The following is a 17,033-nucleotide window of genomic DNA, read 5'->3' on the forward strand; positions in this document are numbered from 1 at the left end:
TTTTTATACAGATATTATTTAATTAGAACCTCATGAAAAACACTTCCATTATTCCAGTTAATTTAGATTAAATGTCCTTGCTTTCATAAAGATTAATAATAATAATAATAATAGTATTTTTAGGGCTTTAAGGTTTACAAAGATGAAATGCCATGTCATTTTATCTTCAAGATAAACCTGTGAAGTATATATTGTTATTATCCTCATTTTACAGGTGAGGAAACTGAGGCACAAAGAGTGTAGGTGACTTGCCTATGATCATATAGCTAAGTTATCTGAGGCAGGATACAAATTCAAATTCAGATTCTAAGCCCATGTTCTATGCATTGCACTCCATGTACTACACAACCTCCCTGCCTCAAGTAAGTAGAGGTTAATCATGATTTCTACAGGTACTATAGGTCACCTTTGATTTCTTCTACCAGACTAATTTAAATTGGGCAGATTAGATATTCATTCTACCTCTATGGTACACATGCCAATTCTGGCTTGGTTTTTTTTGGTTCTTAAAGATAATTCACCTTAAAAAGATAATGTTTATAAATATTATTTAGTATAAACATTCAACTAAATCTTTGTCTCCAGAGTTCTTTTTGTTTTAACCTTCAACTTCTACTATAATAGTTTTCATTTTAGCTGCTCAAGGTTTGCCTTAAAAAAAAAAGGAAAAAATAATATTCAAAGATACGCCTTTGCTTATAGAAACTTGCTTTGGGGAAACAAACATTTTAAATAATTTTCAATAATGTTCAACTATCCCTTTTTAAGAATAAAAACACATTTATATAACTTGTTAGAGTATAAACATGTTCTTCACAACAACTCCGTTTTAGAAAGCATATAGTATTATTAGTGCCATTTTACAAAGTTCTAAAAGTGACACAACTAGTAAGTTGAATTCAGAACTCTATGCATGATATCTCAACATATCAATAATTGTACACTGGTCTACAAAATCACATAGCATACTGTATAAGCCGAATAAATGCTGATTTTTAAAATAAAGAAATAAAGAGAGAGATATAGTAAAAACAGATAAGTTCCAATCCAAAAAAATGTATTCCTTTTGGGAATACCCTAAGTATGCCCTTGGGTAAAGAAAATTTTCTCTCCAAAGAATATATTTTTATTTTACCATTGCTCTGCTTTCTGAAACTATTTGTAGATCTAATTCTGGAATGTGGGGTACTGCAAATCCAACCTAACTTAAGTTCATTCATTATGTAAATAAATGAAAGCAACAATGAAAAGAAGTAAAAAAACAAATATAAACTAGACTGAGTTACGAAAACCATATACTTAGTATTATTTTTATTGACATCTGGCAGTAATTATGTCAATTAAGGTCACCCTCCATTAAGAATTCTGTTATTTAGAACTTCATTCTCTTCTTCAATAGTGAGACCTAAGAAAAAGGAAAACAGCATATAAAAATGACAACGAAACCAAATAGGCTCTCCCAATGGCATAGCTATTTAGAAAACAATAGATTTCCATTGTTTTTATTGAATCATATTTTTATTTATTTTGTTAAACATTTCCAAATTACATTTTAATCTGGTTCTGGTTGCACCCACGATTGCCCTCTCTGCCAGTTTGACATCTCAGATATGCCTTACTTCAGTTCTCTTAAAAATTGTAAAAACACTAAAAAAAAAAAAAGAGAGAGAAAGCAAGTCAATTTCCTTCAACATTAAGTCAGTATTCAGTTCCCAGTAATAAAATGAATCCCACAGACTAATGAAAGACAAAGACATAACTCAAGAATATAAGAAACCTGGGGGTCAAAGTTTTCACAAAAAAGTTCCAAAATATCAACAACCATGTGAAAACATAGCCCAAATCACTTAGAAAAATACAGAATAGAAAAATCTTGAGGTTATACCTCATACCTCAGAAACTGGGAGGAAATGGAAAGATTAGTCAAAGATCGAGGAATTACTGAATGGACAATATTGAGTAAATGAATGCACTGTCAGTGATATGATGATCCAGCCTTTCTAGATAAAAACTGGAGTTATGCAAGAGAAGTTACTAACAAGTTCATAACTTCTGAATCTAAGTTTCAACTGCAAGGTAAATATTCCGAGGGGGTCAAAGACTGAAATAAAACTCCAAAATATATGAAAATACTCATAGCAGCACTTTTATACAGTAGGAAAGGCAGTTAGCAGATATAATGAATAAAATGATGGACCTAGAGTCAGTAAGACCTAAATTCAAATCCAGCCTAATACTTACTAGCTGTGTGGCCCTGAGCAAGTCAATTAACTTCTGCCCACCTCAGTTTCTTCATCTGTAAAGCTGGGATAATATTAGCACCAATCTTCCAGGTTTGTAGTGAGGATCAAGTGAAATAAGATTTGTCAAGTACAATGTAAATGGTGTTAATATCATTATCACAAGAACTAAAAATAAAATGACTATCAATTAGGAAATGGTTGAACTAACTATTGTAGAGGATTGTAATAAAATATTATTGTCAGGGAGGAGAGCAACCATGAGGTGGCTCAGTGGATTAAGAGCCAGGCCTAGAGACAGGAGGTCCTGGGTTCAAATCTGGCCTCTCTGATCCTGGGCAAGTCAATTAACCCCCATTGCCTAGCCCTTACTGCTCTTCCATCTTGGAACCAATATTTGATTCTAAAACATAAAGCAAAACTATATATATATATATATTTGTATATATGTATGAATTAAGTATATAGTAATATATTGGTCATATTTTAAACCATGCAATTACATATTCATTTTTTATTTTCGTTTAGTGTTATGTCTAAAAAATGACAAGGAAAATATAGAAATATCTGTATGAACTCATACAAAATAATGATTGTAAAAATGATGGCAATAATAATAATTAACATTAATATAACATATTGAACTAAGTACTTTACAATTATTATCTCATTTGAACTTCACAACAACCCCTTGGAGTTTTTATCATTAACTTCATTTTACAATTGAGGAAACTGTATACAGAGGTTAAATGACTTGTCCAAGATCACATAGTTAATAAGTATTTGAGGCTGGATTTGAACTAAAATCTTCCTGACTCCAAGTGGTCCTCTATTCATTGTTCCAACTAGCTGCCTCTGAATGAAACAAGAAGAACAATATACACAATGTCTGCAGAAATGTAAATGAAACAGATCATTTCTTAAAGGAAGTTGAATTCAAAATAATTGAAAAAAAATAATCATTCTGTAGAAGAAATAAGGAAGCATACCCCTTATCTACAGCAGAGGCAGAGAAGGACTAGAGAGAATATTGCATACATCACCAGAACCACTGTAAGAGATTATTTTGCCTATAACTGTCTTTCTCTGTTAAAATGGAGAGTCCAATTCTAGGGACAGGATATGGTAGGGAAATGGAGGAGTAAAGAGGGGACAGAACTAGAAATAATAAAAGACATCAATAAAACTTTTTTAAAAAATAAAACCCTTACCTTCCACCATGGAGTCAATGGACTCCAAGGCAGAAGAGTGGTAAGGGTGGGCAATGGGGGTCAAGTGACTTGCCCAGGGTCACACAGCTGGGAAGTGTCTGAGGCCAAATTTGAACCTAGCACCTCCCAGTCTCTAGGCCTGGCTCTCAATCCACTGAGCTACCCAGCTGCCCCCAATAAAACTTTTTAAAATCTAATCTTACTTATAATACTTTACACCTGCCCCATTCGTGAGATAGCTTAGGAAATATAACTTCATTAATATCCCCTAAGAAAGAGAAAATCCAAGAATACTGTACTTCATTAATATTCATGCTGAGATATGAAAATAAAAACAAACTTAAAATATCTTAGATTCTTAGAGAGGACCCATAAAGAATGTACAGAGCTTAGATTCAATTACTCCCTGCCCTCAGAGTTCAAAGATAATGCAACATAGTAGGGAAAGTGCTACCCTTGGAGTTAGGAGATTTCTAGATTCAAATCTTGCCTTCAATACATTACTTACCAGCTGTATGACATAAGAATGTCTCTTGCCTCAGTTTCCCTTATCCTTAAAATTGGGACACATACTTCAAGTGCCTGTCTTAATGAGTTGTAAGGATCAAAATCAGATAATTTAAGTAAAGCACTTTATAAACCTAAAAGCACAACATAAATTTTTACTTATTTTTGTTTCTTCATGTTGAATGGAGATTCTGAATGAGAGATATCTGAATCTCCAATCTGGAGAATTGGATTATAATCTAGAAGCTCAATTGGAAAATGAGGGGATGCCCTTCAATTGGGGATAGCAGATCAAGTTGTGGTATCTGTTGGTGATGGAATACTATTATGCTGAAAGGAATAATGAACTGGAGGAATTCCATATGAACTGGAACAACCTCCAAGAACTGATACAGAGTGAAAGGAGCAGAACCAGGAGAATCTTATACACAGAGACTGATACATTATGGCACAATCAAATGTAATGGACTTCTCTACTAGCAGCAATGCAATGATCCAGGACAATTCTGAGAGATTTATGCAAACGAACACTATCCACATCCAGAGAAAGAACTGTGGGAGTAAAAAACAACTGCTTGATCACATGGTTTGATGGGGATATGATTGGGGATGTAGAGTCTAAATGATCACCCCAGTACAAATATTAACAATATGGAAATAGGTGTTGATCATTGGTATATGTAAAACCCAGTGGAATCACTCGTTGGCTACAGGAAGGGTTTGGGAGGAGGGGAGGGAAAGAGAATGAATCATGTAACCATGGAAAAAATATTCTAAATTAACTAATTATATAAATACACTTAAAAAAAAAGAATTTAGAAACTCCAATCTGGAGTGGATAGGTGTCTGTATCAGTGTAGTTCCAAGGAGTCTATTCCTTAGAAGTTGATCCTGCCTTAAGATTGTGGGGAAAAATCCCTTTCTCTTTTCCTAATTCTGACCATACAAAACTCTTTGTGCTAAAGAAATATTCCCTATACTATTCAGAAAGAGGAACTATGGACTTAGAATGAAACTGAGAACCGAAAAGACAAAATAAAAAAGTACATGCCACAGGGCCTGCCAAAAAGAAAATCACACATCAAGAATATTAACTATCATAAACTGAAAAGATTTCCTTCACGATTTTGGAAGTGTTCCCATCATAATGTTTACCTTCCTTTCTTATATCTTTCATGGTATAAATGATTTTGTTATTTATATGGATCAACTCTAGAATCTTTCACTATGGTATATTTTCAAAGAACAGAAGAGCACTTGTGTACAAAGAGCTCAGTAATTTAATAGTCATCTAACCCCAAAAAAAGTCACTTAATATTGGCTTTTGTAGTTCAGGCCCTTAAGTTTAATTCCCTGTTCTCTATCATTTTCATTGCAATTTTGATTTGCTACTAGAGAATGACATTAGTGCCCCTTCACCTCTGGTTATAAGAAAAGAGATTCAGTAAGGTTGCTCTCATAACACCATACATTTACATACTTTTCTATTAATATAGCTAAACAAAAATTTTAAACATCAAGCAGTAACTCCCTTAAATGACTTAAAATCAAATAAAAGAAAAAGGTACAGGAACAATACAAGGTAAAAATCCCCCTAACAAGTTTGAAATAATTACAAATGATTTGAAAAAATCAAAACGAGTACCAACAGTCATTAGCTGGTGATGTATTCAGTATTAATATTTATAACTTCTTAGCCAACTTATCTAATTTTCTCTATCCTTTATATTCCCTATACTAAACTTGGTATATCATGTTTGAATTTAAGCTTTAATGCCTCTAGCAGCTTCTCTCTTAGCTACCATCTTGGAAATTTACTTTAAAGAATCTTCTCCATGATCGAGTCAAGATCTTTTGGCCCTCTTGTGTTCCTCTACAACTCAGTTATATTATGGAGAATACTTGGGAGAATAAGGCTATACTCTTCAAATATCTCAAAAACTGCCCCATGGAAAAGGTACTGGACTTCTCTTATTTGTCCCCAAAGAACAGATATAGAACCAGTGAGCTTAAATTAAAGAGACATTTCAGCTCAATATAAGCAAAATAATCCAACAACGGACTAAGAATCTGAAGACACAGTGAGCTTCCCATTATTGAAGTCTCAAAGGAAAGGTAGAATAACCATTTGTCAGGGATGCTATGGAAAGGATTCATGCCTCAGGTAGCAGTTATACTATATGGTTTCTAAGGTTCTACCCTGAATTCTATGAGTGGTCCATGGTTCTGCTATCTGAAACTGTCACTACATTTCTTATTTTCACTATAAGAAAAGTTTAGAGAATAAAAGAAGAAGATATGAAGCAGGTTACTTAAATATGCTTTCATTTACTATAGATTCAAGCTCTCTGACCTATCAACAGTAGAAGTCTTTACCAGAAACAATATTACCCAGCAACTAACCCAACATTCAAATCCAGGAACTCTCAGTTTGACAATAAATTCTGGGAAAACTCCACAACAGCCTTGCAGATACTTGGTTTTTTAACTAACACCTTATACCATACACTACAATAGCTCAAAATATAAACATGGCCTTACATTAATGGTCATACCATAAAAAGGTAGACAAGAATGAGAATGATACTTTTCACAGGTGAATAAGGGTAAAAATTAAAATAAGTGTTAGAGGCAATCATAAAAGGCAAAGTAAGAAATTTCAATTTCACAAAATTGAAAAGCTTTTACACAGAAAAAAATCAATGCATCGAACATAAGATCGGAAATAGGAAAGGGGAAGATAAATCTTTGTATCAAAGATTTCTTTTTTGTTTTTTAATATTTTTTGCCAATTTATTTTTTTATTTTTATTTATTTATTTGTTTGTTTTTAAACCCTTTTAGGCAGAAGGGCTAGGCAATGGGGGTTAAGTGACTTGCCCAGGGTCACACAGCTGGGAAGTGTCTGAGGCCAGATTTGAACCTAGGACCTCCAGTCTCTAGGCCTGGCTCTCAATATGCTGAGCTACCCAACTGCCCCCTATCAAAGATTTCTGATAAAGATATCCAAGAAATATGGAGAAGTAGCTCATTTATTTAAGACCAAGAACCAGTCAAAGATAATCAAAACATATGAATTAATAATTATCAAAAGAACTGCAAAAATATTAACAAATGAAAGATTACTCTGAATCACCAATAAGAGAAATGAAAATCAAAACCATTATGATTTCACCTCACACCAGCAAAATGCTGAGATAAGAATAGTCAGTGTTAGAAGGATTAATGAAAAACAGACACACTAACGTACAATTGGAGGACTTATGAAGTGATGCAACCCTTGATTGTGGAAAACAATTTGATTATATTTTTTAAAACTAAAATGACAACCTTTGATCCCAAAAAACCACTATTGGAATTGCCCTCAAAGTGCTCGAGGATAGGAAGAAAAGACATAAAAGCATTCATATCAATACTTGTTGTAGTAGCAAAGAGTTAGAAACAAAGTAGACCACTATCTCCTTTTTTTGAGAGTTCGTCTCTTCAGTGAATTTTTTGTGTCTCTTTCATCATTTGGCTTATTCTTTTTTTAAGTATTATTTTCTTCAATTTTTTGTCCCTCCTTTACCAAGCTGACTCTTTTTTAAATTATTTTCCTGCATTGCTCTCATTTCTTTCCCCAATTTTTCTTGTTCCTCTCTTATTTGATTTTTAAAATCATTTTTGAACTTCAGGAATTCTTTTTAGTCTTGAAACCAACAAACATTTTTCTTTGAGGCTTCAGATGCAGCAATATTGACTTTGTTGTCTTCTTGTGAGTTTGTGTTTTGGTCTTCCCTGTTACCAAAATAACTTTATATATTTAGTTTCTTTTTTTGTTGCTGTTTGCTCATTTTTCAGTCCTTTTCTTGACTTTAACTTTATTTTATTTTATTTAGACTATTTTTCCATGGTTGCAAGATTCATGTTCTTTCCCTCCCCTCTTCTGCCCCTCTCCTGGAGCTGACAAGCAATTCTACTGGATTATACATATGTCACTGTTCAAACCTTTTTTCCATATTATTCATATTTGTAATAGTGTTCTTCAAAAGCCAAAACCCAATTAGCTTTAACTTTAAAGAACTGTTAAAGTTGGGCTCTGTTCTTGTTATGAACTAGGGACTGTCCCATGCTTCAGGATTTTTGTGTAGCTGCTTTGAGAGATAGCACTGGGAATCTGTAAGTTTTCTGTTTTTCCAAGGTGGTATGATCTAAAGAGAAATGTGTTTAAAACTCCTCCTGGCCTTTCCTCTGTTTTGTGAGTGACCATAAGCACTCCTTTCTGCCCTAAAACTGTGTCTAGGGTTCCTTGTTCCCCTGAAGCCACAAGCACTAATGGCTGGTATTCCTCCTTACCTTGGCACCACAACTACAACCCAGAATTATGACCTGGATCTTCATATGGACAATGCAACAGAGTCCTGTACTCAGAGCCAGCAAAGGGATCCCTGTAATCTTCTAACCAGCTGTCTATCCCTTTACTGTCTATGGATTCAGAAATCCAGAAGTCATTGCTACTGATTCAGCCACCATCAAAGTTGGTGCTGGCTTGCTGAATTGGGGTCTGCCTTGGCAAGCTCGCCTGCACTCCACTTCCATCCTGGTACAATGGACCTTTTGTGCCAACCTTCTAAATTTTCTTGGGCTGAAAAATTGTTTCACCTCTTCTTTTTGTCAGTTCTACAGCTCCAGAATTTATTTTGAAGCTTTATATCAAAGTTATTTGGAAGACAATTTGTGAGAGATCTGGAGGATCCCTTTTCCTTCTCTGCCATCTTTAGGAAAGGCCAGTAGATCACTATCAATTAACAACTTTTGACAGATAAATATAATAGAATATAATTGTACCTAAAAAATGTGAAGAATTCATCCAATCATAAGATGATTTATTTGAACTGATATAGAGTAAAGTAAGCAGAACCAGAAAAACAAAGTGCACAATGATTACATCAATGTAAATGGAAAGAACAAAAGCAAAATGCTATGTTATTTTAATGATCAGCCCTTAGCCTTAAAAGAACAAATAGGAAAATTAATTTGCCCTTTCATTAGAGAGGAGAGGAACTGAAGTAAAGAACACCATTTTTCTAATATACTGATTTTCTCACTGGGCTTGATTCTTTATTACAAAAGATGACTGAGAAGTAGTCAGCCAACAAGCATTTAAGTCAAATCAAAAAGCATTTTATTAAGCGCCTACCATGTACTGGACACTGTTAAATGCTGGAGATATAAAGAAAGACAGAAACATTCCCTGCTCTCAAGGGGATCACAGTTTAATAGGAAAGATGGCATGTAAACTATGTACAAATATATATATATATGTGTGTGTGTGTGTGTATATATATATATATATATTATAATAAATTGGAGATAAGCTAAGAGTTGATATTTTACTCTGGAGGTAATTGCAAGACCTTTGGGGAGAATGGTAGGTTGAAGGTGGGGGGAGGGCTTAAAATGATTAGACCTATACTTTTGAACCCTGGAAGCTAAGAGATTGGAGTCAGGAGAGACTTAAGGCAATGTGGCCAGTTATAAGGCAATAACAATATTTGAGATGAGAGGTGATAAGAGCCTGTCAAAGGGCATGTGGGAGAAAGGAGCACATAAGAGAGATGTCATGAAAGTAGAAATTGCAAGACTTGGCAACTGATTGGATATGAGGGTTAATAAAAGTAAGAAACTAAAGATAATATTGAGATTACAGTCTTGAGTAACTGGATAATCTTCTTACCTTTAAGAGTAATAGGGGAGAGGCAGGAATGAGTAATAGGGAAGTTCAAAAGGAGGGAAAATTTGGGGAAAAGATAATGAGTTCTTCTTTGGAAACAGAGTTTGAAATATTTACAGGATATTTAGTTTAAGGTGCCCAATAGACAGATGTAGCTGAGGGCTGTAGTTCAGGAGAAAAAGTAGGGCTGGGTAGAGGAGATAACTGACCCCAAGGGAATTCATGAGGTCACCAAATAAGATATCATAGGAGAGAAAGAAGACCAAGTGTTGAAGAGTGTTGGGGGGGACAGCCATGTTAATGGATATGACCCAGGAAAGGCCCAGGAAAAGAGACTAAGGAGTAGTGAAATACAGAAAAACAGAGAGAGCAGTTTAATGAAAATTTACAGAAGAGAGAGTAACCTGGAGGAAAAATAATCAATAATATCAAACACTGCAGAGAAATCAAGAAAGATCAAGACTGAGATAAAATCATTAGATTAGCCAATTCAAAGGACCATCAGTAACTTTAGAGAGGGTAGGTTCAATTCAATGATAAGGTCAGAAGCTACATTATATAGAGTTTCTAATAAAGAGTAGAAGTATCAAGTATAAAGGGCTTGCTAAAGGAGCTTAGCCATGAAGGGAAGGAGAAATACAGGACAATAGTTAGTGTTGATGGGAGGATTAAGTGAAGGGTTTTTTGTTTGTTTTAGGATAGAGGAAATCTAGATGCATGTGTAGGCAAGAAAGAAAGAGCAAGTAACAGGATGAGACTGAACATAAGAGAGAATAGAAATAAAAATGATAAAAATTTGCTAAAGAAGTCCAGAGAGGTGCATGGGAACAAGGATGTTAATAGAAGATGGACCTATATCTAGAAGAATGACTATATCTTTATCCAACAGTAAAGTAATGGAAGATGTTTGCATGATATTAGGGATGAGGAGGGAAATGAACAGGAGAAAAATGTTTTCAATGAAAAAAATAAAGAAAAAGACAATCAAAGTCTTTTCTGTACCTACTCTCTCTGAGAGGCAAGCCAAAGTAGCAATGGAAAACCCAAATAAATGATTCAGGTATCACTATAAAGGACCAGTTGGAAAGTGCAAAAATATCAAAGCAGGAAGACTGATACAGAGTTTTTAGAGTTTTTATCTATCTATGGCCAAGAGAAGAAATTTAAAAGATTCTTACCTACTAAATAAAAAATATGTACATGCTTAGTTATCTGACACCTGTGCTAAATGCACCTGAACAACAACCCTTGTCATATGATGTAGTTATGGCAAGGGATCCTGGCCTTGATCTATTTGTGTTTAAACAAAACATATGATAGTCTTTCATGAGATTTCTTGTAGAAGATGAAGGAAAATATGGGTCTTGTGATAGAACGATTAAGTCAATTTATAACTGGTTGAATGATAAGGCCCAAAGAATTTATTAATTGATAGAAATCAAATTGATAGGAAGTCTTCAATGACCTGCCATGGAACTCTGCCTTCACCTTTTCCCCTCATTCAACATTTTTATCCATTACTTAGATGCTGATAAATGTCTAGATAGTAAATAAAAAATGCTATCAAATGTATGCAAGAGAAAATTGCAAAGCATAGGTAACATGCTGGATGACAAAATCATGATTCAAAAAGATAAAAATCTGATACAATGAACCAAAATTAACAAAATTATATTTATCATTATTAAAGTTCATTAATATTTACAAAGTGGTTTAGTAGTAGTTCATTTTTGAGAGAGTGGGGGGTTTTAGCTGATTGATACAGTGTGGCATAATGGATAGAGAACCAGTTTCAGGGTCAGAAAAAAATACCTCCAAAGTCCCACCTCTGATACACACTGGTGGTATGACCACAGCCAAGACATTTAACCTTTTATTGCCCAGGGGCAGCCTCTAAGAAAAAAGTTTTGAAAAGATACCAATCTGAAAGGACATAAAGCAGGGTAAAAGAAAGATTCAGGACAAAGTGATAGTGGTTTGATTATGGACAAAATCCATATTTTTATGTACAGCAATATGGTCCAGCCCTACCCTACAATTTCTTCTGAAGTCCCATTAGATTGGAGGGGAGGAGTTGACTTGCTGTCCTTATTTTCTACACCAATAGCCCAATCTAGAATGCATAAGGTACATTAGACATTTTATGTAGCTCTAAAGGACAGAATTAAGAGAATTCTCTATAAATTAGAGCAGCTCAAAAATGAAATAGGTTGCTTTGAGAAGTTCTGAATTCCAAATAACAAGAAATGCCTAAGCAGAGACTTAATAATTATTTGTCAGAAAAGATGAAGACAAAGAGGATTCCTAAACAAGGCAAGAGATTGGACCTTTTGGACCCTAAGATCCCTCCTAACTAACAGTGTATAATTCTAACTGATTATTCATCCACATGTGAAGTCATAGCTAGTAAATCCAGCTACCTTATTCAGATTAATCTAACTTAATACTTAATTCAGAAAACCTTTTTATGCTTTTTTTTCTTTCATGTCTTACCATAGTTTTAGCAAAAGCTATTTTTCAAAACTTTTCATCACTTATGAGTACCTAAATAAAAAGGAATTTTCACTGTTAAGAGTAAATGTTAAGTGTACCCCTAGTGTCCAATCATGGTGATGGCAACAAATTGCCAGTCCTATCAATAAAGAACTTAATTAAGGATGTTAGGAGAAAAATAGCAGAGATGTGGGACTAAAAAAAATGTTAAACCATAATTCAGGTATCTCCTACCCAGAGATTCCATCATAGATCCAATAACTTGCTGATAAAAAATTTCTTAAATAGTTCTCTCTCTCACTGTCTCTCTATCTCTGTCTGTCTGTCTCTGTTTCTCTGTCTCTCTCTGCAAAATCTACCCTCATATGACTTTGATTCCTCTTGTGTACTATCATATTCAAATATGTATTATAGTTATCTGTGTTTTGTAATTCCTAATAAAATTTAAATTCCCTGAGGGCAGGGATTAAATTTTATTAACTCCTCCAGAAATCAGACAGTCCCCTACACATAATAGAAACAATATTTCTTGAAGAAATGAATAAACAAACATTTCCTGAAGGAGTATCTGTTCTTAGAGTTTGTGTTCTCCCTTTACAGTGATTACTGGTAATTAATTACTGGAGGTCATGAAATTTTTTAACAGATTATCCTAAATCTCATTCTCTTTCCTTTCCTCCTGGTCTCACAGGTCTCTAAAAAGCTCAACTTTTCTTCACAACTCTATCCCAATCCAACTGAGTTGGATTCCCATTCTTCCATCTCACCATCCTCCATGAGGCAGGTGGCTAGGTCGTTATTTCTTATCTGCAATATTCCCAGGTAAATAAGCTTCTCTGTTCCATTCACATCCTCTGCCCAGAGATATCTCTGACTAAGCCCTCTTAACTCAATACTCACTTTGAGGGGAAGTCAGGTAGTAGTTAGGAGGGAAATGAAAACAAAGATTCAGATGACATTTGTGAATAAGAGTTTTTAGTACTACATTTGACAATTTGGTGCTTCATTTAAGTGTACATTACTAGAATTTTTAAATTTTCTCATCTTCAAAATACAAGGTTGCCTTAAGTATGAGATTATAGTATTCAGAACAATACTATATTTCTAAAGTCCTAAAAGCAATTAAATGTCAAAACATCAGCATATTTTATTCTCATTAACCATATTAATCACTATTCTTTCCTTTTAAGATAAATACCAATGCCTACCAATGTGGCATGAGTATGACAGTGTGGCAATGTTGGAATCTAAAAAGTTGGTTATCAAAATAGCTACCATTATTTAATGTTCAGAATAGATCCTAAATGTATTTTATGGTTCATTCTAACTCCAGAGTAGGCATAGGCACCTACAAAACACTGTCAGAATCAATATGCTCATTAACAGTCAAAAAAATCACACAGGCATCTCTAGACTATCTTATAGTTCAGAAAGCAGACTTCCAAAAGTTGAGTTCTAGCTCCTCAGTGGACAAACCTTGTAAAATACATGCAATCACTTTCATTTTTAATAAAAGATTTTTTCTTAACTATAATATCACAATGCTTTTTTAAATGACTCACAAATGAACATATATAAAATTATAATAAAGGAAATTATTCATGAAATAAAATTTAGAAATGTAATGCCAAGTATTAACATTTTCTAAAGTTAAATTTGAAAGCTTTACTAGACAAAACTGGTTTAGCATATAAAAGATTCATTTAACACAAACTCCTCATAATTTCACTTTTAAAAATGTAACTTTTGCTAGTTGATTTTTTCCCAAATATGTCATGAGAGACTGAAGTAGTGATTCAAGAAATTCAAAATAAATTAGCAAAAACTTTGTCTAGTTCCATAGAAATAAAACAGTACTTATGACTAGACTCCAATGTAGTCATAAGTTTTCCACTTAGAAAGCTGTATTTTATCTGATAAAAGATTCAGGAAAATGTCATGTAACACTCCTGCGCATATGACCAACTCATCATCCCATCAAAAATTTCTATAGCAGCACCAGAATTTTCATTTTCAAGATACATGAGCTTTTGTCAAATAGTGACATCTCCCCTGTAATATGAATTTTCAATATGATATAAAAAATGATGGATATATCACACATTTCAGAGAGCACAGAGAACAGCAACCTGTCAATGAATTTAAAATTTGAGACAACCTATTTGAAGATCTATTCTCTAAAAGACCAGTACACTTTTATAAACCATATAAATGTAAAAGTTGCAAATATTTTATTGAATATGAGGAATAAGTTCTTCTTTCCACAAAACATAATTGTTGCTCCTGTTGCTTAGACTATTGTCTTTTCATTAGCATTTTTATTTATGTTGATAATGCTATAAATTCCTATGTAGAGGGGAAATTTAATCAAAAGTTGTCATTGCTAGGAAACAAAGCATTGACTGACTCCTCCCTTCTATTTATATTTATTGTGTAAGTCCTCATGAGTATACATTTACTGATCACAAGAAAAGGTGCTAAGTTACTCATAAGAAAAAAATGGAAAAGCAAAAGTACTAAACTGATTTAGACACTTTTACTTGAGCCTGTGTCTTCTGACAATTTAAAAATATAGAACTACTTTAAAATGCTCTCATACTAAGCCAAACAACAAAACAAGTACAGTGACATTTAAAACTTCCAGACAGAATTAACCAAAAGTATAGTACCAGAAATACTAGCAATTACTGTTTTCATATAGTAAAATAATAAAAGCATTAATTTACAAAGGCCTTAAAAGTAGTTTAGAGAAAAATTATAATACCTAAAAGAGGAGCAGATTAAGAAGGGTAAAAGTCATCATTAAAATAGAGGATAGATAGTTTTTTTCTCCTGAGTTAAAAATCTTTATAAGTGGAACATTTTATAAAATTATACAAATTTCATAAACACTGAAGATCAACAGAAGCTTAATGATCCCGTCTTTCCCTATACAGGGTTCTCTAAAATAGATTATGTACAGAGTTCTTTCCTATGATTTTCCATAAAATTGTCAGTGAGTACCAGCTAAGCTTCTCTAAAATGACTAAAAGGAAAAGAGCTACATTAATTTTTAAAAAGAGGTAAGGTGTTAAAGATTTTTTATTTGTTTTTTAAAAGGTCATTAAATTTAAATGGAATAAGATGTTAAATGGAATGGAATATGTTCTTGATTTTGAATAAATATTTCAAAATAGAAAAAAAATTCTACTGTAAACATTCATTCACTTGGGCATTTCAAGTCACCAGATCATCTTTCCTCACTTTAGAAACCAGTAATGAGTTCAGCCACAAGTAAAAGTAACTATCAGGACCAGAAATCAGCAACAAAGTGAGAGCTCCTTTGAAACTTTTGAACAACTAATCTTAATCCTTGTCCTGGGCTATACATCCAAGTCAATTCAACAACTTAGGAAAACTGAGGAAGTGGAGGGAGGGAGAAGTGAGAAAGGGAATGAAAATAACTGAAATTTAAAGTGACTTGACATTTAATAGTTCATGCCTATTGGTGGCTTGTCATCCACCATTTAAAGAGACTGAGTTACATGGAAGAATCTCTGATGTGGAAAAACATGAATCAATTGCAATTTTGAAACAGATAAATGTTCCCTGGTAATTAAAAAAAAAAAGAAAGAAAGAAAGAAAGAAAGTGAGTGATAATAAAACCAAAGCTCAACTACCATGTTTCTCAATTTTAAAAGGATTTTTACACGTCTGAGTTAGTTCTATTTAGTAAGGACTATGTGAGCCTTTTTTCTTGACTTCTTTCCACTCTGATTCTTCCATTAAAACACAGTCTAAAGTTAACCCTTTGTCCTCCAAAATGGGTTCAATTATTCTTTTTGGCACAACTTTAGAGATAGGTAAAGGCTGACAAGTATTTTGTCACTAAAGCTGATTTCTCAAAGAAAAAGATAGTAAGAGAGAAGAAGAGGAGGAAGGGAAATTGGGTTTGCAGCTAGCTTCAAACCTACAGAAAGGATTATACAAATATTTCTATATTATCATGCAGAAAATACTTATTGATCACAAATGCTATTCCAATTAATTTTTTAACACAAAAATTAGAATCGTTCTAAATCAGCATTTCTTAGTTTATAAGGAAACAGGATAAAACATTTTATATAAACAAAATAACTCTTGATCCTACCTTGTGCCAATGCCTGAAACATGTGGAGCTGAAGCAAGAGAAACGCCCACCATCCACGACAGAAGAAAAAGAAACATAAGTTGAACTTTATCATTTGTTTTCTCCAGCTATTCCTTCGTGCCATAATCTCTCCTCCGACCTCTCTTCCAATCATTATTTCCTCCCTGATTGCCTTCAGATCCGAATGCACGTTTTCATCATCATCCTTCCCAGCCCACTGTGAGGTTGGGCTTTCTTTGGTTAAGTGGGAACTTGTATTCCTGTTGCTCCAGTGCTGAAGTTTGGGGGATACTGGCTTCTCTTGTTCATAAGAGGCAAGGATCTGGTGGCTTGTGCTCACTTGGCATGCAACCCGAAGGCAATACTCCGTGTGCATGACTGTATTATAATCGCCATCTAAATCAATGAATCTTGTAGAACTATTGATTGCACCAAAACAACCAGTCAGAAATGTGAAACACATGTTTCTCTGCCTTGTCACATCCAATGCCTTCCACACAGGCTGAGACAGAGCAAGTTTACTGACGCTGGCTAGTATTTCGGTAAACCTGGATCCTTCATCGCAGCACTATAACAAACATGAGATTGTTCCATTCTATGGAGCCAGCAACTGCAGACGGCAAGCCAGAGAGTACCTTTCAATACCGCAAAGAGGACGAAAACTATATTCCCTTTAGATTTTTACTGATCGTGGTAGTTCCCAGGTTTCATTTCCCTGTGAAACATTAGATTCTTTTACCA

At 33.9% G+C, this 17,033-nt stretch overlaps 1 protein-coding gene across 1 annotated transcript in view; it reads right to left on the reverse strand.

Moving 5' to 3' along the window:
• Window positions 1–16,755, reverse strand: part of SDK1 (sidekick cell adhesion molecule 1) — a 1,179,904-nt gene extending 1,163,149 nt beyond the window's left edge. Inside the window, 1 exon segment of the mRNA XM_044659951.1 lies at window positions 16,293–16,755. Within this exon segment, the coding sequence (XP_044515886.1) occupies window positions 16,293–16,755 (463 nt within the window).
• Between the last annotated feature and the right edge of the window lie 278 nt (window positions 16,756–17,033).

Source organism: Gracilinanus agilis, chromosome 1 (genome assembly GCF_016433145.1).
Source record: "Gracilinanus agilis isolate LMUSP501 chromosome 1, AgileGrace, whole genome shotgun sequence".
In the NCBI taxonomy this organism is placed as follows: domain Eukaryota; kingdom Metazoa; phylum Chordata; class Mammalia; order Didelphimorphia; family Didelphidae; genus Gracilinanus; species Gracilinanus agilis.